This window comes from Thunnus albacares, chromosome 14 (genome assembly GCF_914725855.1).
Source record: "Thunnus albacares chromosome 14, fThuAlb1.1, whole genome shotgun sequence".
Classification (NCBI taxonomy): Eukaryota; Metazoa; Chordata; class Actinopteri; order Scombriformes; family Scombridae; genus Thunnus; species Thunnus albacares.
Genome location: NC_058119.1, coordinates 14,146,608 through 14,167,381, shown reverse-complemented (window position 1 = coordinate 14,167,381; position 20,774 = coordinate 14,146,608). Strand labels below are relative to the sequence as shown.

The 20,774-nt window shown below is 40.4% G+C and overlaps 2 protein-coding genes across 4 annotated transcripts; both read left to right on the top strand.

Annotated features, from left to right (window-relative positions):
- Positions 1 to 1,493: 1,493 nt before the first annotated feature.
- Positions 1,494 to 8,875, top strand: ubtd1a (ubiquitin domain containing 1a). 3 transcript variants are annotated; one of them, XM_044373891.1, is made up of 5 exons: positions 1,502 to 1,873; positions 2,321 to 2,407; positions 6,727 to 6,954; positions 7,489 to 7,674; positions 7,896 to 8,875. In XM_044373891.1, the coding sequence occupies exons 1-5, from the start codon at positions 1,822 to 1,824 to the stop codon at positions 8,099 to 8,101; spliced, it is 759 nt and encodes a 252-aa protein (XP_044229826.1). In that variant the 5' UTR covers positions 1,502 to 1,821; the 3' UTR covers positions 8,102 to 8,875. The 3 variants fall into 3 exon arrangements, with proteins under 3 accessions (XP_044229828.1, XP_044229826.1, XP_044229827.1); XM_044373893.1 differs by lacking the exon at positions 2,321 to 2,407 and having other exon boundaries at positions 1,494 to 1,873; XM_044373892.1 differs by lacking the exons at positions 1,502 to 1,873; positions 2,321 to 2,407 and adding an exon at positions 3,472 to 3,937.
- Positions 8,876 to 10,139: 1,264 nt separating this feature from the next.
- rrp12 (ribosomal RNA processing 12 homolog) lies at positions 10,140 to 19,854 on the top strand. The gene is made up of 34 exons (XM_044372486.1): positions 10,140 to 10,368; positions 11,455 to 11,684; positions 11,832 to 11,915; positions 12,024 to 12,100; positions 12,221 to 12,326; positions 12,427 to 12,543; positions 12,663 to 12,801; positions 12,956 to 13,083; positions 13,172 to 13,270; positions 13,355 to 13,446; positions 13,545 to 13,656; positions 13,845 to 13,945; positions 14,040 to 14,154; positions 14,272 to 14,414; positions 14,525 to 14,646; positions 14,741 to 14,805; positions 14,896 to 15,058; positions 15,166 to 15,320; positions 15,416 to 15,483; positions 15,590 to 15,683; positions 15,768 to 15,926; positions 16,042 to 16,122; positions 16,209 to 16,314; positions 16,407 to 16,514; positions 16,605 to 16,762; positions 16,852 to 16,943; positions 17,719 to 17,874; positions 17,958 to 18,130; positions 18,227 to 18,337; positions 18,429 to 18,475; positions 18,556 to 18,634; positions 18,826 to 18,893; positions 19,001 to 19,083; positions 19,203 to 19,854. Exons 1-34 carry the CDS (start codon positions 10,230 to 10,232, stop codon positions 19,303 to 19,305), a joined length of 3,873 nt encoding a protein of 1,290 aa, XP_044228421.1. The 5' UTR covers positions 10,140 to 10,229; the 3' UTR covers positions 19,306 to 19,854.
- Positions 19,855 to 20,774: the final 920 nt, after the last annotated feature.

Sequence of the window (20,774 nt, the reverse complement as noted above, 5' to 3'; positions counted from 1 at the left end):
ACATGCAAATTCACTGCACACACACACACACACAGATTGAATTTTTGTACATCAAACCCTGTTTTGAAAGGACATATTTTCATTCTGGTAATTGTAAGGTGTGTATGACCACAGAACTGTTTGGTATGCAGAGCTTTTTTTGCCTCAGGATCATCTCACAGTACTGTGCAAACTCCAGCTCCGGTGTTACGTCACAGAGTTGCTTGTGCAGATAGACCCAGAGACATCCTCTCTGTCAGTGGTGGAGGATTAATTGAGAGGCATGCCAGATTTGATCTGCAGATTCGTATTACATCAGAAATAAGCAGACACAGTAGTGCAGATGCAATAAGAAGAAGACAAATGAGCTCCCACATGTGATATCCGCCATTTGAGCCTAATCATGGCAGCATGAAACTACTGGTTGATAGAGGACGTAACAATTAGGAACTGTTCCACCCGGGATGAATATTTTGCAATCAGGGCCTTTTGATGAGCAGACAGGTAGAAAACGGATGCTGATGTTGTCAGTTAAAAGGGTAATGCAGTAGAGAGACAATGTCAGATAAAGAGAGAGAAGAGATTAAGGGATGAGAACAGATTTCACCCTCTTTCACCCTACTACTGCTCATCACACCCTCCCACTCTGTCAGAAACAGACCATACACACTGACCTGTCAATACTCAATCTTCCAGCAGATGTCAGTGTTCATCAAGTGAAGTTTGGTGAGAAGCTGTCAGTGGGAGGACTGAGTCAAACTTCAATTTTAAATTTTGAAAGATGTGGATGCTACGTGATGACTCTCTGTGGGAAATTGACATTGTTCCAAATGCAAAAGTGTAACCACCTTAGGTTATTAATATTGTTAGGTGTTCCTGTTTTTACCCTCACCTGTGCACACTATAAATATATATGTACACCTAACAATGAAAATGGATTAACTTGTTCCCAGAGTAAGATACAACATAATCCAATATAAACTAAAACTACTTTTATTTAGGATGTATACAACAATCTCTTGATTGAATCTTCTTGGACTGACAGTTTTCAGACAGTATCAGGCTCTTTGCACAGAGCTTTATTCCAATGCAACTGTAAATAGTTAAGTTATAACCTTATAGAAGTCAAAATTGGTAATTTGATGGTCAAACTACCAGTAACATCAGTTTAAATCATGCAAATGAAAGTCAGAGTGAGTGTTTTTTTTGCAAATGCCAGATTTGAAGAAAATGATCTTTGGCTGTACAGGAAGGTTTAATAACAACAATAAACTTCCGCTCTTCATGTCACATTAAAACCCCTGTTAGGTTGACCCAAACATATAAGCTACTGCATTAGGAGAGAAGGCCTTCAATCACTGGATAGTTACTAGTATATTAAGTATATTTTAGTCACTGTTTTTAAAAACTATTCTGATATCCTAAAACTTGGTAAACAGGATGTGTTTGTTTGTTTGTTTGTTTTTTACAATCTGCACTTCTATTCTGAAGGATAGTCTCTCAGTGTCTATTCTCACTTATTGAACTTGACGCACATTGGACGAATGGGTCAAAACTGCGCATGCGTGCAGATTGATACGGCTTTAATTCTAGATCAGTGCAAACGGATTGGGCTGGAGAGCACTATTCGTTATGATTCGGGGGGAATATTGATTGCAGATTTTTTTCTGGGAGAAGCTGTTGAAATTTCCTGGAGGCTCTGCAGGGCCAGACTGGTTACTAGCCCGCCAGCCCTGCACGGACACACGGTTCCCAGTTTGACTCTGTCAACCTGCTGACTCGCATCTTCTGCAGATCGTCGCGCCAGGATCCAGTGATAACTTCACTTGGAAGCAAGTTCGGATGTGGCAAGCAAACTGCAGACGAATGCATAATCTAGCAGACTGGATTTCTGGTAGGCAAATATGAATCTAATCTTTTTTTTAAGTGCTGATACAGCAGACAGTTTGTGATCAACGAGGCTGCAAATTAATCCAATCCCGTCGGAATAAAATGTTTTAAATTACTAATAAATTGTGAAATTCATAAAGCCAATTTCTAATAAATAAATGGAAAATCAGAGCAAGTGTGGCATGAGCTTTAGACGCGTGTCCCAGTCAGCTGGCAGTACACGTGACGTAAACATCGCAGCTTGTCTGACCTCACAGGAACAAGGAGTGCTGAGCTGTCATTATTTCCTCATGATGCTTTTCATCTAAGGCAGTTTATTTTACATCATCGTCAGTCTTTTTATTTGACATTGTCATTTTAATAGACTTTTAAGTATTTACAATTGAACAATATGGACACATATGTAGATGGATTGATGACTGATGATTTGTCTCCTTGGTGTGGCATGTAGGCACAGTGATGGGAGGCTGTGTGGGGAGGAGTAGGACAGATGGACAAGGGAGTGCCCGAAGCTCAACAAGGAGCAAAAAACGTGGAGGTAAGAAGCTGGAACATATTGGACGTCAGCTCTTGAAATAAGCACATATTTTGTGAGATAATGAGAACATTTCTGACTGTAAGACACGCAGAAACTGGGGGATAAAACGGTCTCTGTAATATAGATTTATATCTTTGCAGGGAGTGCTGTTACAAGTGAGATAAAAGGTGGTGATAATAGGGGTCTGGAGCCTGAGAAAGCCTATAAATCTTTGTGTAGGCTCAGCATTGTTTTATTATTTAGGTAGCATCAGATTTGGTCATTTCATCATATTGTCAAGGGGAGCAGAGTATGCATCCTCTGACACATCAGACACATTATAATTATATCAGGACACATTGGGACAATATAGAACCAGCACAGCACACCGTGCACAGGGGAGTGCAAATGGGTTCATTGCACCAGCCGGATGGACTATAAGAATGAAAGATTTATGCATTTATGAGAAAATGCAAAGTGAAGGCAGAATTTCTCGCTTCACTCTTGCTGCACGGGTCATTATCTGAAATCTCCCAAGGCTGTCTCAGGTGTTAAGTGTTTCAGGCCTCACATGTCTAATCTGTGCTGACGATCTGCTAATAGGACAGCGTTTGATTTCAACACTGTTCAGTCCATTCCTTGTGAAAAAGAGGCTGCGTGCTGCGATGTATTGTCATGCATTATGCATTGAGCAGCAGCAGGGGCCTGCACAGAGACTTTTCATGTCAGAGTTTGACCTATTTAGTGCATGATTTGCCTGATGTCAACCTGCTGTAAAATATATTTTCATGCAGAGAGAGGTAATGTACCTGCAAGACGGATGTGACTTTGGTTCTTGTTCATAACCCCGAAACCTGCTACTTCTGAGAGATGCAAGCACAGAACGCCTCTCTATTTGTGCGACTGCAACATCCGAGACGGATTTGCATCTCCTCATTTAAATAGCAAGAAAAACAAATCACCTGTTGTGAGTTGCAGTTCACAGAAGTACAGTAGCTTCTCCTTCACACAGACTGTAATAGTCTGACAAGGGTTTATTGTCTTTTAATAGGTTTAGCATGTTGCCTTTGGGTATTTTTATCCTGTCTCTAAATAGAGCTGATAGGATTAAGCCTCTTGTGTAAAGAAGCCACCTTCTGGCTAGGACACTCAACTTATTCTCACTATATATTGAACCTCTTTCCATGAACTGATCCTGTAGTATTTTTGGGTTGCCAAGTGTTTGTTATTAGAAAGGATATAAGTGGAAAGAGTGAGTTCATTTTTAAGCAACTGGGGAATTGTCACGATGATTTAACTGAGCTCTGAACCTGAGGCTGCACACGATAGCAACCTAGATCAGGTGGGTGTCTTGTCAATCGTGCGGAGTGTTTACAGCAAGCTGGTTGGACACAGAACAGGCTGACGGTCTCTGTAGCTCATTAATGAGGACTTTGGATGTAGTTTGACTCACAACAAACGTCAGACAAAGAACAACTATGGGAGTACCTAATTCCAGGGAATACAACTACTATCATGCTCCAAATACACCCTTTAAGATTCTGCTGAAAAGTAAGTATAGGTTTTTGTGTGGGGTTAAAGAAATGCTTTTCATGTTTTCTGTTTTCATGTTTGCATTGCTCATTGTGTTTTATCATAATTTGTCTCAGAAGGTTTAGTGTTGAGTTCAAGATTTACTGTGTTGTTGCTGCTGTTTTTATTGTATTATGGTTTTCATGCGCTTTTGTGTAACAAAGAATGTATTTTAATTATTCATTTGCCGTTATAGCTTGGCTGTAGATGAAATAGAACAAATGAAAATTAGGAAAACTGTCCAAAAATGCCAGAAAAACAAACAGAATGAGGTCGTAACATTAAAAATAACATCTTCCACAATGCTGCTTCTTCCTGAAATAACACCAAAATAACACATTCCTTCACATGAAAATAACTTCATATCAGTGTTTCCTTCCACCAGGAACATTTAAGCTCAAGGAAGAGAACCTGATCCACTGACTTCATTCAAAATACCTAAGCTTCTATTCCAGGTAGCAAGGCTTACATCTAAAGACACACTGCTAAAGCTGATCTCTCTGTACATTCACAGTTCACCGTACACAAACAAGCAGGTTCACAGACATACTACAGAGATGAGGTGAATGAAGCATCTGTCATATAATGCAGGTTTCCATCCGCCTCATTCTAGTCACCACCAGTAATGTTATGTTTAAGTATGCAAAATCAGGACAAGCTCTAATCAGGCATGCTTTGTTTAGCGTGTAATGTGCTGCAAGCCATGTTTTTTCTTTCAAACCTCATGACTTAAAAATTTCCCATAAATCCTCTGAACTAAAACCTTCGAGTGGGGTTTTTCTTCATATTGTCTCAGGGTACTCAGGCTTGATATTGTTTTTCTTGAATTAATTTGTCATCACAACAAATCGGTTCAACTTGCACTTTGTGCAGCTTGCATGTACGTCCCCGTCTCTGCCAGCCAGGATGCTCGTTAGGATTCCAGAGAACCAAATATTTGCATGTGTTAGGCTGGCATGTTAATGCAGGCAAATATATTTGCAACTTTGCAATCATTAATCCACAACAACAGGAAGAGATAAGCAAGAGAAATACAAAGAATAGACTTATTAACAAAATAATGTAACACACCTCAAGAAGAGTATAGAGTAGTATTTTTTTTATAGCTGCACACTTCTGAGACATTGTAATTGTGGCTTTGGAAAGATAAAAGAGTTCATTTGATGTTAATTCTGGGACTTTTTATCATTAAACATAGAATGTAAATTACTGTATAAGGGTGTAAAGTGTGGTTATTTATTTGTGAATGAATATGCAGGCACACATACAAAAAAGAGACCTTAGATACAAACAAACTGGCAACCTGAAACACATCATCTTATGTATAAAGGCCATTGTGTCACATTTATCATTAGATAGTGACCTGCATTGTTAATAGCATAGAAGATCATTTAAATCTGTGCATGCTGTATGATGGGAATGGCCAACAATGCCCACCTTAGTAAAAAGATTTAGACATTTGTTCTTACAATGAAACATTTCACTGCAAATAAGAGTATATTTGACAGAGTAGAGGCCAGGGTTTTGCATTATCAGGAACCTGATAATGCACTAATTGATTTGTTGTGAACTGTGATTATATTTCTGTGTGCCTGCTGTGTAAAACTTGTATTAGTCTCTGGATGTTTTTGTTGCCTTTCATTGGCCAAAGTGTGCTCGTCTTTCCAACCAATGCCTTATAGGATAGGGGCAGATAAATCCTGTTATGTGGAACCTGATTACTGCCTATAATCCACTGGTGTGTGCTTGTTTGTGTGAGTGAATGTGAGCACACATGTATGTACGTACGTATGCGTTACTGGTCACCGCTGTAATCCACAGTGCTATAAATAACTACTTTGATTTTCCTCCCTCTCTGAATCAAACTGACTTTCTTGGTACTCTGGTGAAGTGGATGTACCGTACCATATATACCAGTGGAAAAACCTGCAGTAGTAATAATTGGTTTTACCTAATAATTAATTAATAATTGGTGTTACTTAACATATGTAGTAAATGACATAGTGTTAAATATAACAAATGCAAGTGGCTGTATACATACATAGTGTGTTTTTCTTCATGCAGAAAGACCTTCAGTAAGGGATTGCCAGTCTTAAGATGAGCCTTTCAATCCTTGTCTGACCTCAGTGGTGTTTACATGACCACGTGCACAAATGACCCATCAGCTGTAATACATTTGAGTTTTTAGGCCCTCTAATGTATCTTCTATAAATTCTAACTGCACTGAAAGATGGCATATTATATTCTAAAGTGTTTGTTTTGGTTATAATAGTCTTGCATTTTCAATGACAAATAGGTAAACCATTTAAAGCCGTTTCGTTTCAGTCATTTATTTCCCCAGGAATCATGACTTGACTCAGCTCTGCTTAGAGCTATTAGTGTCTGAATCAACTTCTGAATCACCCAGAAACGTTTCTTGACACTTGATCGTGCCTGAGGTCAAGTTAAAGAGCTCAGCCTTCTTTACAGCAGTTGTGACCTGAGCCAAACTGGCAAACACCTACATAATAATCAGGGTTCTTAGAGCTTCACAAGGAGATGCTTAGTTTTGTTGCTCTATAATCCCCTTTAGCTGTTAACATGGTGACATTATGTCATTATGAGAAATCAACTGTAAAAGGTTACTTCAAATGTCATCCCTGGTGCTTTTTAAAAACAAAATGTTTGAATGAATGTAGAGCAGCACATGTTAAAGGTTTTTATCTCTGTTTGTATCATCTAACAGCCCTGAGATCAGATTTAAAACCGCCTTCTTTTGTGTTTCTCAGGACGCAATGAGCCTCTCAAGAAGGAGCGCCCAAAATGGAAGAGCGAGTATCCGATGACGGAGGGCCAGCTGAGGAGTAAGAGGGACGAGTTTTGGGACACTGCTCCGGCCTTTGATGGACGCAAGGAGATCTGGGACGCACTCAGAGCAGCAGCGCTGGCTGCAGAGTGCAATGACCTGGAGCTAGCACAGGCCATAGTGGACGGAGCCTGCATTACTCTGCCACATGGTATGAAATACACCCACAGGCACAGAGCCACATGAACACACTGACCAGTGATGCGCCCTTACATATGGAAATGTGCTTGACCCAGCTATGAATTGTAAGCTGTAAATGTCCTGGAACTTTCAGCACAAATGCATAACTCATTACAAAACATTACACATGCATCAGCTGTTCAGAGATTACTGCTGTTAGTTACATAATAGTCGCAGTGCTGCGTGACCACTGTGAATGGATTGGTGCACAGAAAGCCATGGCAGAGTTAGGTGGAAAAAACACTTGCACGGTTAGCGTGTATTTATCTACACACATGCAAGAGTGCTTTTGCTTTTAACAATTTCACCAGTTGGAGGACACTGGTGTTCGGTGTCATTGATGTAGGAAAGTACATGTGATGGCCTCATACTTCAACTGGTTTATTGACAGTATGGTACAGTAGGGAGTAGAAAAAAGGGTTTCTGTATCAGAGTGAAAATTAGTTGCTGTTACTGATTTTTTTGGGAAACTGGTTGTTTAAATAGGTCATTTCTCCCTCTGCAGGCTCTCTCACAGAGAGTTATGATGAACTGGGCAACCGCTACCAGCTCCCAGCGTACACTTTAGCCCCGCCTGTCAACCTCATCTCTGAAACATCCAGTGAGAACAAAGTCTCTGAATCCACACAAAAACAAGCTCAACATCTTCCGTGCAGACAAGAGTTCCAGTTGCGGGTGCGATTGTCAACAGGTAAAAAAAAAACAAAACAAAACATGACATTTCTCTGATTTTACCTTTTGACTTTTGTTTTAAATCTAAAGTCTTCATGCTGTGCAGTTCTCCTCATTCATATGACATTTCATCTCATCTCATCTAGACTGGAGGCTGATTAAGAATTCATTGCTTTACAGTGTCTCGCAGCTTGCTCAGAAATCAGTGTCAAATCTATTTGTGTCCTCTTGCTTTCTTAGGAGAGGATGTGCGTCTGACAGCCAGCATGGCGGACTCCATCGCTGAGCTGAAAAAGCAGTTGGAGGAACAAGAAGAAATTGACGTGTCCCGCCAGAGGTGGTTCTTTTCAGGGAAACTCCTGACTGACAAGACTCGTCTGCAAGACACCAAAATCCAGAAAGACTTTGTCGTCCAAGTGATTGTCAATATGAACCCTCCTAACTGAGCAGTGAGGAAGAGGAGAGGGGTATGAAGTGATGAGGAGATGAAGGACGTGCCGGAGAGAGGTGCAGAAATGCGAGTAGGGCTTGAAATAATTTTCCAGTTGGTACTGCAGTGGAATTTTGTGTACATTTTTATATAAAAAGAATATTGCTTTTATATTGCTCCTTTTTGTATTTTTTTCCTTTTTCCAAATGAACTCAGAATATTGAAAAGCACTGAAACACTTTAGATTAGAAGTAGGATCCTAAAATGCACCACCCAGTGTCTGTCTGTCTGTCTGTCTATTTGTGTGGACATCACTCTTCAGTAAATCACATCAACTCACAGCTCTATTGTTTACACGGGCACTCCTCCTTGTCATGTGTGTTTGTACTTGTGCTTTTTAAACTGAATATGGTCCGTTTGGGGATCCAAATAAGGAAAAGCCATTCTCTCTTTTTTCTTAAAAAAAAAGAAAAAAAAGAAAAAAGATTTCTGTCATGTGATTTGAGATTTAGGATGAGGGTGACAGAAAACTGTAGAGAAAAAAAAATGTAAATATCAGCCTCTATATGTGTTGTTTGGTCATGTAACTGTGTGCACACTACAATTTAAAGTCCACAACTGTACTCATAATAAAGACATGGAATGTAACGAAGGTACCGTTTTGAACGGTAATATGGGAGGATTTGATGTTTTAAAAATTTCACCACTCCAAACAAGATATTGTAATTTTATGTACAATATGATGCTCATTGTACTTGAATAACTTATGAATAAATATTGTAAATTTAAATGCTTCGCCAGTGTCCTGATTCATAAGCACTATACACATACTACTGATCTAGTCTAGAAATGTTTGGTTATTAAAGTTAGAACTTATCCTAGAGCCATAACTTGTAATTAAGGATTTCAAATAGAAAAAATAATAAATAAATTGATCTATTTTAAGGTGTCACAAGGAAAGAGCTAGACAGTGGTGGAATGTAACTAAGTTCAGTTACTCAAGCACTGTACTTATATACAGTTTTTAGGTGCTTGTACTTGAGTATTTTCATTTTTTGATACTTAATACCTCTACTCCACTACATTTTGGATACAAATATTGTACTTTTCACACCACTACACAGTTTTAGTTAATGCAGATTCAGATTATTAAGTATTATGATGTATTATTCAGCAGTATATAACGTAGACATAATTAGTCCCAATTTAGTAGCTGCAACATTAGTGATGCTTAATACATATTCATAAATATATATATATATATATATATATATATATATATATATATATATATATATATATATATATATATATGTGTGTGTGTGTGTGTGTGTGTGTATGTATGTATGTGTGTATATATATATATATATATATATATATATATATATATATATATATATATATATATATATATATATATACACACACACACACACACACACACACACATATATATACATATATATATATATATATTCTGAAATGGGTCATTCTGCATAATAAGTACTTTTACCTTTGGTACTTTAAATATATTTTGATGCTAATAGTTATGTACTTTTACATAAGTAAAATTTACTAACATGTTAAATAGGCTTATTTAAATGAAAATATTGAAATATTTCTTCTAACACTGGAATATATTATTACTGACTGACTATATTATTACTGAATTACTCTGGTAAATTCAATAAATTAAAAATTTCTTGCATTTGAACTGTTCTATTTATATACATGTTTTAAAAAAATCTTTTTATGCATTCTGTGTTTGTTGTTGACAGTAAACTCATTGAATCCTGAATAGAGCTGAACAGTAATAAAAGAATATACGCATATTTACAAAATCAAGGTCCACACACTTGCTTTTTTCGGATCTTTCAACTGTATCACATGACATGGTCTTCATCAGTTTTCTCAGTTGTCACAAAAATGGGATCTATTGACTTGTGTGCTCAGTACCTCATTTTCGTTCAGCAGCTTTACTTTGAGTTTACTAGTTTTGTGTCGGACAGCGTCCTCTGCTGCCACAACCAAACGTAGACGCATCCAAAACAACGTGACCTGTGACGTCACCCGCTGAGCGACGGCGTCATCTGGATCTGCAACACGGGCTGTCGGGGTAGCGTGATTATTTTGAAACCCCGAAAATGGTGAAGTCGGGGAAACTTAGATCTGGGACGGGGTCGAAACTCAAACGGTGGAAGAAGGGACACAGCAGCGACTCCAACCCGCAGACGAGTCGCTTTCGGCAGGCAGCTAAAAGCCGCTTCTTCAGCCGACCCACCGGTAAGCTTCCCTTTACACGTGGGTCTGTGGCTAGTGCTAACATTAGCCATCTCACTTGAAGCACAGCACAAACTAACGACATACAGTCCGTCATTAAATGTTCAAACAATTCCAATAGAGTTGTCAGCGGATAGGCTGACTTTCTATCTTGTTGTCTTCTTGTTGGTCAGTTGAAATAATTTGCTAGTCAGTTAAATTTGAGATGATAACAACTAGTTAGGTTTTCTCAATGAGTGTTTGTGACTCTTCATTATTGCTGTTGTCCCATAATGCAACATACTGAAATAGACAGTCTTGGGAATAATTGTGCAAAGTGTTTGTACACACTTTCAGCTGTGTTGGCTCCATATAACAGTACATTACATTTTAAATGTATTCTTGATTTTTGATTATTGCAGCTGAATTTCTGATACTCTCAGCTGTAATTTGAGGGTATTAACATCCACACATTGGGTGAAGACTGTAGGAATATTTGCACTATTCATACATGGTTCCCCTGATTCAGGGGACCAAAAGAAATTGGACAAATGTCATCATATTTAATATTTTGTGCAGTCACTGACTGGTGGAAGTATAAAACTAATAGACATCAGATACATTGGTGCCTGTGCTCCAGACAGCTTCACTTCATCCTTGTTTTGGTGACACATTAGCAAGTGAAACACATGTTAAGTTTGATCAAGGTGGTGTGTAGAACTAAAAACGTCTTGTTCACCATGTCTCTGTGTTCATGATCATTGTTCAGCTGCACTGTCGTAAATCTTTGGGGCCAATTATTGAAAAAGATGTTTGATTCCTCCACTGTTTGAGCAGTGCAGATGTTGAAAGCTGCAAGTCAGCACTCAGCCTAATAGTCATTTATTCCAAATTCAGTGAGTGGAAATACAGAGTCAAAACAACAAAGAAAGCGTCTCTGTGGCACTTGGCCAGTGCCATGTCATGCACAATCAAAAATCTAAATTTAACAATGTCAAAAATATGTTAAGTCCTAAAATGGATTTTAAAAGTCCTTGACTGTGATGTCTGATGTAGGTCACATGACACCTACAGGGAAGTTGTAATGTCTCATCTTTTTTTTTTCCACAGAAAAGAGTGATCTAACAGTTGATGCTCTGAAGCTGCACAATGAGCTGCAGACAGGTCCACTGGAGCTCGGTGCAGGCGGCCGTAAAGATGCCTCTATGGAAGATGAGCCAGACCAGGCGTTCTCAGACAGGACCTCCGGTACCTTCCTCAGCGGTCTGTCAGACTGCTCCAACCTGACATTCAGAAAGGTGCAGCGCTTCTGGGAGTCCAATTCAGCTGCTCACAAAGAGGTGGGTTTTACACTGAATAGAAAGAAAGAGTTTCTATGAGTTGATGGCAGTGCTACCAACTCAAAAAAACACAACTATAATCGGAAATCCGTGATGTTGCATTTCATGTATTGTTAGAGTAACCTTGTTTCCTATTGTTCCTCACAGATCTGTGCAGTGCTGGCAGCTGTTACTGAGGTGATCCGTGGTCAGGGAGGGAAGGAAACAGAAACTGAGTACTTTGCAGCTTTGGTAAGTGCTGACTTTTTAATGTATTTGTTGAGACATTTAGATATAACTTGTGGTGCATTGATAAGGGATGTGTCCTGTCTTAAAATGAAGCATGTCTGCTTTTTGTAGATGACCACGCTGGAGGTTGTGGATTCAGCGGAGTCACAGGCTGCAGTGGCCTACCTCCTTAACCTCGTCATGAAAAGGTTGGGCTTTTACACCTCTGTTCTCCGAATCCTGAAAATGCCAGGGCACGTCAAGGCTAATAAGAAATCACAGTGAATACTTGTCATCTGATTGACGTGTCTGTTTTGTGTGTTCATCAGGGTCCCTGCTCCGGTGCTCATGTCTAAGTTCTCGGACACCACCAAGGCTCTGATGGACGTCATGTCTAAACAGGCCACATCTGAGACCGCCTCGGCTCTTAGATGGGTGAATAGATTTGTCTCTGTGATGTTTTTTTATCTCTTTATTGTGCATTGTTGAAAACCATGTCAAAGATTGATTTTTTTGGTGTTTTTGGCATTTATAGATCCTGTCATGCCTGGCTACTCTGTTGAGGAAGCAGGATGCATCTGTCTGGACTTACCCATCAACTCTTCAGGCTTATCACGGCTTGCTCAGCTTCACAGTGCACAACAAACCAAAGGTCTCCCCCATTTTTTGTTATTTATCTCAGACTTATGATGTGTAAAAATGTATAAAAAAAAATTAATAAAATCATGCAGTTTTATCCTGTTTAATTTTATATCCAATTTTCCTTCTCAGGTGCGTAAAGCAGCACAACAGGGGGTGTGTTCTATTCTCAGAGGTAGTGACTTCCTGTTCACAGATAAGGCTCCAACACACCATCCCGCTGCAGTGACCACAGCCAAGTTCTGTGTCAAAGAAATGGAGCAGGCAGGAGGTAAGACAGCATGGTGACTGACATACTTTACAGCTGCATACAGCACCGATATGGACCTATTTGTGCTTACTGTGAAGTAAGTAAATAGTTAATGTGACTCTGTGGTTATGCAGCAAGTTGTAATTCATGTCTGTCCCCCCCCCCCCCCCCTCAGGCAGCAAAGAGGACACCACCACACTTCATGTGCTGGGTCTTCTGAAGGAGTTGATGGGGACATTTCCTCTGGGAGCTGTCAAGTCCTGTTGTGAGACACTGCTGCGAGTGATGACACTCAGCCATGTGGTGAGAACACAAAAACACTCAAAAGGTGCTACCAGATGCCCTTTGTTCATCTACATGTAGTTTTTAATACTGTATTTCCTGTCTCCAGCTGGTGACGGCGAGCGCCATGCAGGCCTTTCACAGGCTGTTCAGCGGGAAGCCGAATCCTTCAACTCTGACACCAGAACTCAACGCACAGATCATCACGGTGAGAGAGGACGAGCATAACAAAGTTGTCAGTCATACTGTGGTGTTTGTCATCAAATATAACCGGCTATCACTTTATCCCCAGGCTCTGTATGACTACCTGCCCAGTGAGAACGACCTGCAGCCTCTGCTGGCCTGGCTCGCCGTCATGGAGAAAGCACATGTTCACTTGGCAAGGTAATACATGTTTTCTAACAGCAGCATAACAAATTCTGTTGTAATCATGTTTTTTTTTTAAAAAAATTCAGATTAGACAGCAGTCTGTCTTTGTCTAGTTTGCAGAGTTCTCTGAGTTTGGGTCACCTGCCCCGCCTCTTCTCTGCTGCCATGTCTTGCCTGTTGTCACCTCACACACAGGTGGTTTCTGCAGCCACCAACACACTTAAGGTAAAGATTATGTCTGGATTTTTGTGGAATCATGAAAGATACATTCTAGACATGGAAGTTGTTGAATTTTTACCCTTATAAGTCAAAGGAATTGGTTTACAGCAATATACCAAAACACATTTGTTTATTGCACGAGAGTTATTGCATTCAGTGTTTTAATTATTGATTTATTTATGTTTGTGTTTCAGGCGCTGTTGACTGAGTGTGTGGCCCCTCACATGGAGGAAATGGGCATGATCACTGCCACAGCCTCTGCAGGGAACCCTTCTTCTGTCTGCAAAATGTTTCGGTAAGTTCCCCCAGCTGCTTGCAAAGCCAGTCTCAGTCTTCTCTTTCTGTTTTTTAAAGCTCGTGATAGTTATGCTTGTATCTGTGTGTTACAGTATCGTAGAGGAGGGATTGTCCTATCGCTTCCATGCCTCCTGGCCATTTGTTCTGCAAGCACTTGGCTGCTTCTACCGCGTTGCAGGGAAACAAGCTCACCCCATCATGACCAAGGTACAGTGACAAACTTCTGTAGACCAACGTGTGACCAACCAAAGATAAAACGTTGCCTGTAGTGGGATGATTACATAGTCAAAGGGTAAATCAGAGTCTGTGTTGTTTCATGGACAGTCCCTGCAGTCTCTGGCAGACCTGCGCTCTACTCCACAATTCCCCTTCAGTGGTGAGTTGGATCTGGCTGTAGGAGGAGCTGTAGAGAGCATGGGGCCCGAAGTTGTGTTGGGCGCTGTGCCTCTCAACATCACCGGCTACGAGTAAGCGCACATACTCGGACACAAAGGCACTTTTGGGGCTGACTTTGACTGACATTATTGTGGTTTAACTGGCTGGTTTTGTTTTGTTTTGTTGTTTTTTTTTTAATCAGCGATGACCTGGAGTTTCCACGCAGCTGGTTGGTCCCGGTCATTCGAGATCACGTGAAGAACACTAACCTGGGTTTCTTCAACTCGTATTTCCTCCCTCTGGCCTCTACACTCAAGCAGAGAGGTAAATCAAATGTGTATTGCTTCACTTTAGGGTGGGGTGACTGGGTTATTGATTCTTAGGTGTGTTGACTGATGACTCTGTTCTTGTGTTGTAGCTGAAGAGTTGGAGCAACAGGGACAGAAACTGGAGGCCAAAGTCTATCAGACCTTACAGCTTCAGGTAACTTCATGTGGACTTTGTGACTTATCCTGAGTGAAGAATTGAAGTGATTGAGTTGCCAAGAAGTTAATATCTGTGCTCTTCTTTTAGATTTGGACAATGCTCCCTGGTTTCTGTACATGTCCCGTGGACCTGGTGGCATCTTTCAAAGGCGTCGCCCGCACACTGGGCATGGCTGTTAATGAACGGCCAGACCTGAGACTCACAGTCTGCCAGGCTTTGCGCACTGTCATCAACAAAAGCTGCAGCACAGGTAGGTAAACACACATACAGACAGAATCTGCATTAAAACTACTGCAGCTTCTTTCTATTGAATCAGCCCGTTTGGTAACATGGTTTGTGATTTCTCTGTGTCTGCAGAAGAAGAAAAGGCTGAAGTGGGCCGCTTCGCTAAGAACTTCCTGCCCATCTTGTTCAATGTTTACAGCCAGCAGCCCGCAGCCGGAGAGTCTGGCACCTACAGGATGGCTGTACTAGACACCATCAAGGTCTATTTAACTGTCACCGAAATGCAGGTGAGTTGTGTTTGCATGACATTGAAGCATTGATACCCTTTGATAGGCCATATCACCTGTGCTGGTTAATTGCTAATCAAAACAATCATCCTCAGATGATCAATACATTCCTGCAAAAAGCCACAGAGAGATTGAGCTGCACAGAGAGCACCGAGTTCACACGGTAGGACCTGAATATGGATACATTCATATACAATTCTGGTTGCCTGCATATTACTGACTTATTAATATACTTGCTCTGCCATACTCTGGCTTTCTCTACCTCTCAGGCTGTCAATGATGGACCTCGTGGTTGCCATGGCTCCCTTTTTAGATGAAGTCACCATGACTCAGACCTTTGAGCTGATCAGGCCATATTTGCAGGTAAGCATACACACAGAGTTTTTAATGAAACCTATCATGGCCCAAAAGTATCTCTCGTTGTTGACTCTCTGTTCTTTCGTTCAGACTAAAGAACCAGGCATGCAGAAGAAGGCGTACCGTGTGCTGGAGGAGATGTGCGGAGGAGAGCGAGACGAGTGTAGATCGTTTGTTGTGGCTAATCTAGAAACTCTAAAAGTCGTCCTGCTTGAGACGCTGAAAAACGCCTCTTCACCAGCAAAGAGGGTGAGACTGCTGTGTAGAGTAGAAATATAATAAACCTCATGTTTAGATGGATATTATACATCTGGCTTTACAGTGCTGTCTGATTTTTATCTTTTTATGTATTTCTTTTTCTCAGCCAAGACTGAAGTGTCTGATCAACATCGTGAAAAGACTCAGTGAAGAACACAAGGACTTTATCACTGCGCTGCTGCCAGAGGTACCCTCACAAACACATGCACGCACACACACAGACGCAGAGAGTATGCATAGTTATCATTTTCATGAGGATGTTCTCTCTTCCAGGTGATTATATGTACCAAAGAGGTATCTGTCGGAGCTCGTAAGAACGCCTACAATCTGCTGGTGGAGATAGGAAATGCATTTGTCCGCTTCTGTGGGAACAAAAAAGGTAACATGAACTTGTCTTTGTGTTTGTTTTTAAATGTGCGGGGACACGTTTGAAGATTTGAAATGCTTAAACGATAGCTGTCTGTTCTCCAGATGCCATGGAGCAGTATTTGGTGTTGGTGTACGCAGGACTCACAGGCTCGGTCACCATGATCACCTGCACGATTTTGGCCCTAACTCGACTGGTGTTTGAGTATAAAGGTATGACCGCCAGCTTCATCCATTCTCTTATTTGTATTTTTTTTTTTTTTAAATACGAGACTGAATTTAACTGCATCTTTTCATTCACAGACTCAATAGATGTGACCACCATGGAACAGCTGCTGCACAATGTTTGCCTCCTGCTGGGAGCTCGTACCAGGGAGATAGTGAAAGCTGCCCTGGGCTTCATCAAGGTCATCCTCTTCATCATGGATTCCAAGGCTCTGGCTTCACACGTCACCGTCATGGTACGCATTGATGTTATGGATACAATACTTTGAGTCCGCGATAAGAGAAAATTGTGCCCTCATTTAACTCTCGCTTTCTTTCTTGTCAGATGGAAGGCATTGGGAGCATCAAGGATGACGTGAGGAGGCACTTCAGAACCAAACTGAAGAATATCTTCACAAAGTTTATCAGAAAGTTTGGGTAAGGAAATTTTTTTTTTTTGCACCAACCAGCTACTTGTATTCCTGAATGTCACTCTGGGGAGACATTGTGGTGTGTAATAACGAGCATCACAAATGTTAAATTTAACTCTTCTTTTATTCTTATTTATTTAACTTTTATTCTTATTTATTTAACTCTTCTGGTATTTCCACAGAAGTCAGTAAATCACTTATATGAACGTTTTAATGAAAAACAGTGACGTTATTAGCCATTGCGTAAACTGTTTAATGACAGTAACTGTTGAATTTGTACACAGTCATGCTTCATAATTGCTTTGGATGTGGACATGTGATGTGCAGTCTGGATAGCAGATGTCTTCCAGGCAGTGCATTGTATATTTTAAGAGCTGAGTGTATTTATTTCTGTGCTGTCACAGAATTAATATTTTATCATCACATCTGATTGTCTTTTGGTTTAGTTAACATCTGTTTGTTTGCTACCTTTTAACCGAAAAACAAACTCGTTGTAAATTCAACCAATTAAACCACATCTGGTGAATTAACAAGAAGCACATGTTAGCACTAATAACGTTATCATATGTAAATCACATGCTACCGCTAACAAAGAGTTGCTTTGTTGGGATCAACATCTGACTTTCCTTAAACTCTGATTGTTTTGGAAGAGACAAAGATGAGATGGTTCCATGTTCACTTGATGTTCTGATTGTACCAGATGTGTTTATAACAGAATTACAGTATGTCTATACGTTACAGTGCATTTCATTTATGTTTATGATTCTCTGCTGTATTCCCAGTTTTGAGCTGGTGAAGAGCATGCTGCCTGCAGAACACCACAAGGTGCTGGCAAACATCCGCAAGGCCGAGGCGCGCACCAAGAGGCGGAAACAAGCCGCAGAGCAGGAGGACGACTCGGAAAGCGAAGAAGAGGCACCTAAAACCAAGAATGAAAGGTATGGAACACACAGAGCAACACCCTTTCTTACAAATTTGCTCAAATTTCCTCCTTACAAACCTCCTGCCCTCTCTTCTCTAGTATTGAGGACATCCTTGCAGAGTCAGACAGTGACATGTCAGAGGATGAAGGAAAGGCCGGTAATGCTCAGAAGAAAGCAGGCAAACAGCAGAAGGGACGCGCCTGGCTCAAAGAAGGAGAAGAAGATGACCCGCTCAACTTCCTGGACCCCAAGGTTTCCCAGAGAGTACTAGGTAATAAAGCCTCCTAACTGTCCTTTGTTTCTTTCAGCTTGCATGTTGATTTTTGGAGTCAGATTTTTATTAACATGGATTTTTATTGTTTTTCAGCTACAAACCCAGAGCTGAAAAAGAGCGCCAAGGTTGAGCACGGCTTCAAGGTGACCTCAGACGGACGGTTGATCATCAGAGAAGAGGAAGAAGAGGATGTAAAAGACAAAGGTAAGAGGAATCTTGTGGTTCATCTGGCTTCTCTGTGCTCTCCTATAAATCTAAACAGTCTTTAACTAATTAATCATCACTCTTCTCACAGATAAGGGAGAGATGAACGATATCCTAGAAGAAGCTGGGGTCAAGAGCGTAAGTATTTATACATGTAATCGTAACCTTTGACATTTTATCACGTTTTTTTGTCATTTACCCATGTCTATTACCATCAGAAAAAGACACAGAAGAGAAAGTTTCAAGACGGCAACTTTGATGACGACATGGACATTGAGCCTGAGTTACAATATAAAGGTATGATTTGTACCAAACATCCTGTGTAAAAGTAACAAGCCTGTGCATGAAGTTCTAGACTAAGATTTGGCATCAGGTTAATATCTTGGCAGTTGCAGTTTTGCCAGAAAACAACATATCATGCTGATGACACGTTGGTGCATGAGGGATTGTGATTAAGACAAAGCAACATGTGTTTTCTTCTCACTCAGCCGGGGGCTCGGGTATCCACAGGCCCCTGGGAGGCAGCAGAGACAACGGAGCAGACTACAAGTCGAAGGTGAGTCCGACAGTGTGTGTAGAAACATTTGCTGCAGGAAGTCGCTGGATAGAGACGTTGTGTTCACTGGAAACTGCAGTTCTCAGTTTTTGTTCTGCATTCCTCAGAAAGGAAAAGGAGATGTGAAGAAAAAAGGAAAACTCGACCCTTACGCTTACATCCCTCTCAAAAAGGCCCAGCTCAATCGCAGGTATGTGCAAAGTTTAACCAACAGTTGTCATGACAGGAATCCTTCAACTTCTTTGACAAGCAACTGATTGAGTTTAAAAATGAATCTAACATTTTTTTTTATTCTGTCTGCGTTTACAGGAAGCGAGCCAAACTGCAGGGCCAGTTCAAGGGCATGGTGAAAGGAGCCCAGAAGGGGGCGCTGTCAGGAAAGAAAATGCAGATGAAAAAGAGGAAAGCCTGAAGAGCACACTTTATATCGCTCAATGGACTCCAAATAGGTTGTGTGTGTGTGTGATGGTGTGTTCAACATACTGAAATAGGCAGATACAGCGTGGGAAGTGTGTGTGTTTCTGACAGACTGTCTAGAAAGGTGATATCAGTTTGTTTTTAAACTGTGCCTCTTACAGAGCTCTAGAAATGCTCTGACATCCTACAGCTTTCTCAAGTCAGTTGTGTGTGTGTGTGTGTGTATGAGTGAGTGTGAGTGAGTGACGACAAACATGTTGACTGTCCCTGCCTTGGTGAATATTGACTGACTAAATGTAAATTCATTTGGCTGTCAAATAAATCACAAAAGTGTTATCTTTTGTGTATGCATCCGATAAAACTCTCCCTTCTGACAAACATTAAAAGATATTTATGTGTCTAGATATGTTCGGGAAGAGTGATGTGTGCCGTTGTTGTTGCATTATGTGGTCACTTGAGGGCGCTGTAGACTTCTGGATTATTAACACTGCATAAGAGCATTTATGAGTGCATTTAAGATGATTAAAATACATCATTAAAACTGTTTTTGGACTGAAAAGTAAAAAACATAAATTTCCACTTTTCCTTATCAGCAATCCACTAGTATTTACAGTCTGTAGTTAGATTTTCTTGTGACAGTGTGGCTCTACCGCAGCCCCTTAAAGACACTGAGGAGGCTGTAGGTTGTTGCGCTGAGTGAGGTAACATACCATTAGCATTGTGTGATTCATTTCCCAGATGGATTGCAGCAAAATGAGTCTCAGTGACAGACTGACCTCCTAAACGCAGTCTTTTGTGTCTGGACACAGTGTGACAGTCAGTGTTCCTCAGGAGGGGAGGAGACATCCTGGACTGATTCAGGACATTCCCAGACCAGGCATCATCAGCTTTGCGGTTAAACATATACTTACTGTACTGTGGTGTCAGAAAGTATTCAAACCCCTTTTCACTCCCCTTTTTATGCTCTAGATTTAATTTGAAATGAATTACATGTATGTTTTGGCCATCAGTTTACATGGAATAGCCTAAGGTGACAAAAAGAAGATGTTTTGCTGGTCTGAATACTTTAAGATCCCTACTACTGATTACTGCACTGGTTGTTTTAATGAAAAACAAATGACAAAAAGAATTATATGAGAGCAAAAATATGACTTTGAATACATCCAAAAGTAATAAAATGTTGAATTTAGGATTCATTTTGTAGGCTACCTATATAAATGTCGCAGATAGATTATTAGTGTCCTGACAGCAGCGGAAATGTAATTAGTTTAATTAAAGAACATTGCCTGAAGGGGAACACATTACATCACCAAATGTTGCATCCTGTAATATCCAATTAACCAATAAATATGTCATTAGGTTGCTTTTGCACTGACTGCAGTGTGTTTGCAAGCTGCTTCATAATATAATTGTATAAGAAAAATATGAAGCTGCCGTATAATGTTGAATTATTATGTCAATTTT

What these genes read in the sequence shown, in the direction of transcription:
- ubtd1a (XM_044373891.1), top strand. Translation starts at nt 1,822, where the DNA reads ATGTGGCAAGCAAACTGCAGACGAATGCATAATCTAGCAGACTGGATT. An exon ending in TCTAGCAGACTGGATTTCTG is followed by an intron (nt 1,874 to 2,320) that starts GTAGGCAAATAT and finishes TGTGGCATGTAG; the next exon opens with GCACAGTGATGGGAGGCTGT. An exon ending in CTGCATTACTCTGCCACATG is followed by an intron (nt 6,955 to 7,488) that starts GTATGAAATACA and finishes CTCCCTCTGCAG; the next exon opens with GCTCTCTCACAGAGAGTTAT.
- rrp12 (XM_044372486.1), top strand. Translation starts at nt 10,230, where the DNA reads ATGGTGAAGTCGGGGAAACTTAGATCTGGGACGGGGTCGAAACTCAAA. An exon ending in CTCAACATCACCGGCTACGA is followed by an intron (nt 14,415 to 14,524) that starts GTAAGCGCACAT and finishes TTTTTTAATCAG; the next exon opens with CGATGACCTGGAGTTTCCAC. An exon ending in ACTGGTGTTTGAGTATAAAG is followed by an intron (nt 16,515 to 16,604) that starts GTATGACCGCCA and finishes TTTCATTCACAG; the next exon opens with ACTCAATAGATGTGACCACC.